The 4,967-nt window shown below is 41.6% G+C and overlaps 1 protein-coding gene across 1 annotated transcript; it reads right to left on the reverse strand.

The window, feature by feature from the left end:
* Positions 1 to 676: 676 nt before the first annotated feature.
* Positions 677 to 4,754, reverse strand: LOC123940814 (keratin-associated protein 21-1-like). The gene is made up of 2 exons (XM_046003713.1): positions 4,394 to 4,754; positions 677 to 1,017 (listed from the first exon to the last, which is right to left on the reverse strand). Exons 1-2 carry the CDS (start codon positions 4,752 to 4,754, stop codon positions 677 to 679), a joined length of 702 nt encoding a protein of 233 aa, XP_045859669.1.
* Positions 4,755 to 4,967: the final 213 nt, after the last annotated feature.

Below are 4,967 nucleotides of genomic sequence, written 5' to 3' on the forward strand. Positions count from 1 at the left end.
GCTCTCAGACCACACCTCATCTCCCTTGGCCTTCTGTCACAACCTCCTGAATAGGTGTCTTCCCTCCTCCTCTTTCCCCATCACCTCAATTCTAGACACAGAGTGATTTTCAGGTCACAGTTATATAATACCATGTGATTTGTGCTGTGTTCTGAGTGCCTGAGCATAAGGGATACGAGAAATAAGTAAAGAAGACATTATCCCTGATGTATGATGAGAAGTAAAGCTTGTATTATGTCACGGAAGATCCCTCAAGTTCATGAAATGTATTGTCAGCCCAATTTTCAAGAGAGGTCATAACACCTCAAAAAAAGGAGAAATTCACAAGCAAGAACACAGAGATTTGTTAGAAGCAAAGAACGATTTTTATTGAGAATACGTTTTCTGTCCAACTATGAGATGTTAGGATCCCTTGGACAGTCCTAACACAGAATTCAGATTAAGGGAACAAAGACCAATATTTAGGAAGTAGTCAGATGATACCACACAGCCTGGAGCCTCAAGATCCCATCCTCACAAACGTTCATGGGGGTCAACGCCTCTGTCCAGCATACAATTTCCTGGATGTAGAATTCTTGGGGTATGGATTCTTGCTTCAGCTGTTGCTTTGGTGGTGTCATGTCAGAAGCAAATGGGGCTTGGAGAGTGATGTCTAGCAGCAAGAAGAATAACATCTTCAGTAGCAAAATGGCCGGTAGCCACAGTAGCCAGAGCCATATCCACAGCCACAGCAGGAACCTTTTCCACAGCCCCATCCTGAGCCATAGCCACAGCCACATCCTGAGCCATAGCCACAGCCACAACAGGAGCCATAGCCATAGCCACAGCCTGAGCCATAACCACAGCCATAGCCTGAGCCATAGCCACAGCCATAGCCAGTTCCATAGCCACATCTGCAGCCATAGCCACAGGAGTCCCCGTAGTTGCAACACATGTTGTCAGGAGAGGAGGATTCAGGTGGGTTGCAAGTGGTTGTGTGGTAAAGTGTGGTCCCTACTATACTTGGACCCTTATATACTGGCAGTAATTGGCAAGAGCATACCATTCACCCCCTGACTTACCCAACAAATATGTAAGCAACTTTCATGTGACAGTCACTGTCAATAATCTTAATGTCTTGGAAAAAGAGAGTTCATTATTTGGAGTCTCACTTTTTATATAAGGAGCAGCATTTTACTTTATTCCTAATTCTTATCATTTAATATATCTTATATAACAAGGTTCAGGGAATTGGGGAAAATTTTGTCCCTCATGATTTCTTCTCTATCCTGAAATATCTACTTCTACCCATAGGGAAGGAAATATCTGCCATCTCCTGTCTAGAATCATCAAAACTTTTTCCCAGGCTTCTCATACCCAGATATCTACTGCAGATACCTACTGGGTCCTCATGCTAGAAACAAGGGGAGATGCTAGCCTCAGGGCACAGAACGGCCCCCAACAATACTGAAACATCTCACATAAAATGTCAATACAATATTTCCTTCTCCCCAATTAAACCAAATATCAAATCATTCCATCACCAGACATGAAGTAAAGAAAGAAAATAAAGAAAAAGGGAGGAAGGAAGGAAGGAAGGAAGGAAGGAAGGAAGGAAGGAAACGAAAGAAAAGAAAGAAAAGAAAGAAAGAAGGCTTATTTTTTTGTTTGCTTGGTTGTTGGGATGTTTTTGCTTACCTTAGTTCTCTAGGCTTTACTTAAAACCCCATTTTCTGAAACAGGCAGAATCCAAAATTTAAATTTTTTTGCTATAACAGCTATGAAATCCAAGATGGAAAGGTGTACAAACTCAGGAATATGATTCCTTCTACTCAACACTGTAATTTCAACAAAGAAATGTGTGGCATTCAGGGAATGCCTTCAGCAAAGATTTTCATAAAGCTGTTGATTTCCTTTTCTGAAAATATTCATTACTAGGTATTTTTCCTTTGGTGAGAGGACTTCCAACTACTTTTTCCTCCGTTGATCACTGGTCTATTTGATCACTCTGCTGTGTTTCATCCCTAACAAGAAGTTTAAAGAAAACATATCCCATTCCAGTTGAACTTTACCTTTATTTTCTCTACTTTTCTCTCCTTCTTGAAAATCATAACTCTAAATTCTAATACACAAGTTCCCTAGAATAGACACATTATGTTTCAAGCACCCAATTACTGGTCACAATATTCCTTACTATTGAAAAATTTTTCTATTATTATTGCATAATTTCTAGTAACTTTTCATTCAAATCCATGATAGCAGGGGGAAAAAAATCTCTTATTCTGTGCATCCCTGAATCACCACTTAGTTCTAAGTAGAGTACCTAGTACATAATTTGAACTCAACATTTCCCCGATAAAAATCAGATGCGTTAAAACAAAAACATGTTCAAGCATTGGTATGCACCTTAGAAGAATGATGAGAATCATGTTCTCATTTCGTGAAAGCTGAGAGACTCAAATATTCTTCAACTAAGTGAGTCTCAAATTTCACATTATGAAAAATGTGTTGGTTACCAAAGACATTTTTCCAGATGTACAAATTATCTTATATGTCTAATAAATGATCAAGACTTTATAGGATATAAATTATGATATAAATGGCTAGCTGTTGATATTCTTCATTCTTTCAAAGACTTCAAGCACAAGGAACATAATGAAACATAAGTAGCCTTTCAACAACCTGTAATTATCAGAATTCCATTCCCTTCTTTGTAGAACTTCCCCACCTCAGATTTACCCAGAGTAGAGTCAGTACTCAGATCAGATTTATAGCTATCCCACCTGTGAAAACTGCTGGATCTTTAAAATACCCTGTTTCTTCATTAATAAGACACATTATATCCTGGGCATAGCTTCACTGCAGGGCTGACTTGGATGGCACAGCCATCTCTCTTGCAGTTGGCCATTGGGTGGAGATGACTATCTCCAGGGACCTCAGATTCAGATTTGGGCAGTGACCCCTATTGTGACAAAGAGACAGGGAGTCATTTTTCACTGTTCATAGAAACTGAGCCTGAAAAGACATTCTATGTTATAGTATAGTGTTGGAGATATAGAAAGTCACATGAGGAAAGGACACTGAACTCAGACCCCGCAAACTGGTAGGCTCACAAGCTCAGAGAGTAGACTGGGCTTTTCATCCCATTCTTGTACCTGCATCAACTATGATGCTAGAGAACACCTTTAAGCACTAATCCTTGTTCCTTTCCACTAAAAATTGTGGCACCGCTGATCATACCCAAAACATAATGCATTTCTCTTCTTCTTTAACACTTACCACCATACGTTGCAGCATTTCTTCTGACTGGCATCACTGCATTTGACACGAAATGCCAAAATACCCTCCTCTCCACTACTTCAACCTTCACTCTCTTCCCCCAGGGAACTGTTTTATCCCTCCACAGCAATTATCTGCCTAAATGCGTCTTAATTGATTCCCTTTTTTGTTGTTGCTATTACGTTTAGAAAAAAAACACTCTGAGAACAGGAAACTCAGCTACAATTTTGCTCCCGTATCTTCAGTATGTGGGGCTGTTTCCCTATCAAACACATTCAAAGCTATTTGTCAAACAAGTGACTTAAATCAATTTCTTCAAGCTTAATATATGCAAAAAAATATTTGCACTTCCATCCATATGCACATGATATGGCACCACATTTTCCCCCCTCCTTACCCTTCCCTTAGCTGTTCATGAATAATCGGACTCTGCTTCTAATTTCTCATTAGCCCTAGAAACTCTCTTACCCATGCCACTTATGGCATGGGTAAGAGCAATCAGCACTCAGCACTCAGACCACATCTCCTCTCTCTTGGGCTTCTGTCACAACCTCCTGAATGGGTGTCCTTCCTCCTTCTCTTCCCCCTGCACCCAGCTTCATTCTGAATGCAGTGCAATTTCCAGGGCACAGTTCTGTGTAATTTCTTTTCGGTTGTGACTGCCTGAGCAGGAGAGAATTGAGAAATAAGTGAAGAAGACATCTCTGATGCATCATGAGAGGAAATGTTTGTATTATATCAAAGAAGACCCTAGAGTCATGAAGCATATTGTCAGCCCAATTTTCAAGAGCAGCCGTAACACCTCGAAAGGAAGGAGTAATTCACAAGCAAGAACACAGATTTGTTAGAAGCAAAGAACCATTTTTATTGAGAATGAGTTTTTTGTCCAACTGTGAGATGACAGGATCCCTGGCACAGTCCTAACACAGAATCCAGGTTAAAGGAACAAAGAACAACATTTGGGAAATAGTCAGATGATACCACCCATCCTCACAAACGTTCACTGGGGGTCAACGTCTCTGTCCAGCATGCAATTTCCTGGATGTAGAATTCTTGGGGTATGGGTTCTTGCTTCAGCTCTTGCTTTGGTGGTGTCATATCAGAAGCAAATGGGGCTTGGAGAGGGATGTCTAGCAGCAAGAAGAATAACATCTTCGGTAGCAAAATGGCCGGTAGCCACAGCAACCAGAGCCAGAGCCATATCCACAGCCACAGCAGGAGCCTTTTCCACAGCCCCATCCTGAGCCATAGCCACAGCCCCATCCTGAGCCATAGCCACAGCCACATCCCGAGCCATAGCCACAGCCACAACGGGAGCCATAGCCACAGCCACAACGGGAGCCATAGCCACAGCCATAGCCTAAACTATAGCCACAGCCACAGCCCAAGCCATAGCCACAGCCACAACGGGAGCCATAGCCATAGCCACAGCCATAGTCACAGCCATAGTCACATCCGCAGCCATAGCCACAGGAGTTCCCGTAGTTGCAACACATGTTGTCAGGAGAAGAGGATTCAGGTGAGTTGCAAGTGGATGTGTGGTGAATTGTGGTCCCTACTACACTTGAACCCTTATATACTCTCAGTAATTGATAGAGCATACCATTCACCTTCTGACTTACCCAACAAGTATGTAAGCAACTGTGTTGTGTCTGTGCCTGTCAAGAATCAATAAAGCTCAGAAAAAATGAACTCTTTATTTTGGAGAC

The sequence above is a fragment of the Meles meles genome, chromosome 4 (genome assembly GCF_922984935.1).
Source record: "Meles meles chromosome 4, mMelMel3.1 paternal haplotype, whole genome shotgun sequence".
NCBI classification, from domain to species: Eukaryota; Metazoa; Chordata; class Mammalia; order Carnivora; family Mustelidae; genus Meles; species Meles meles.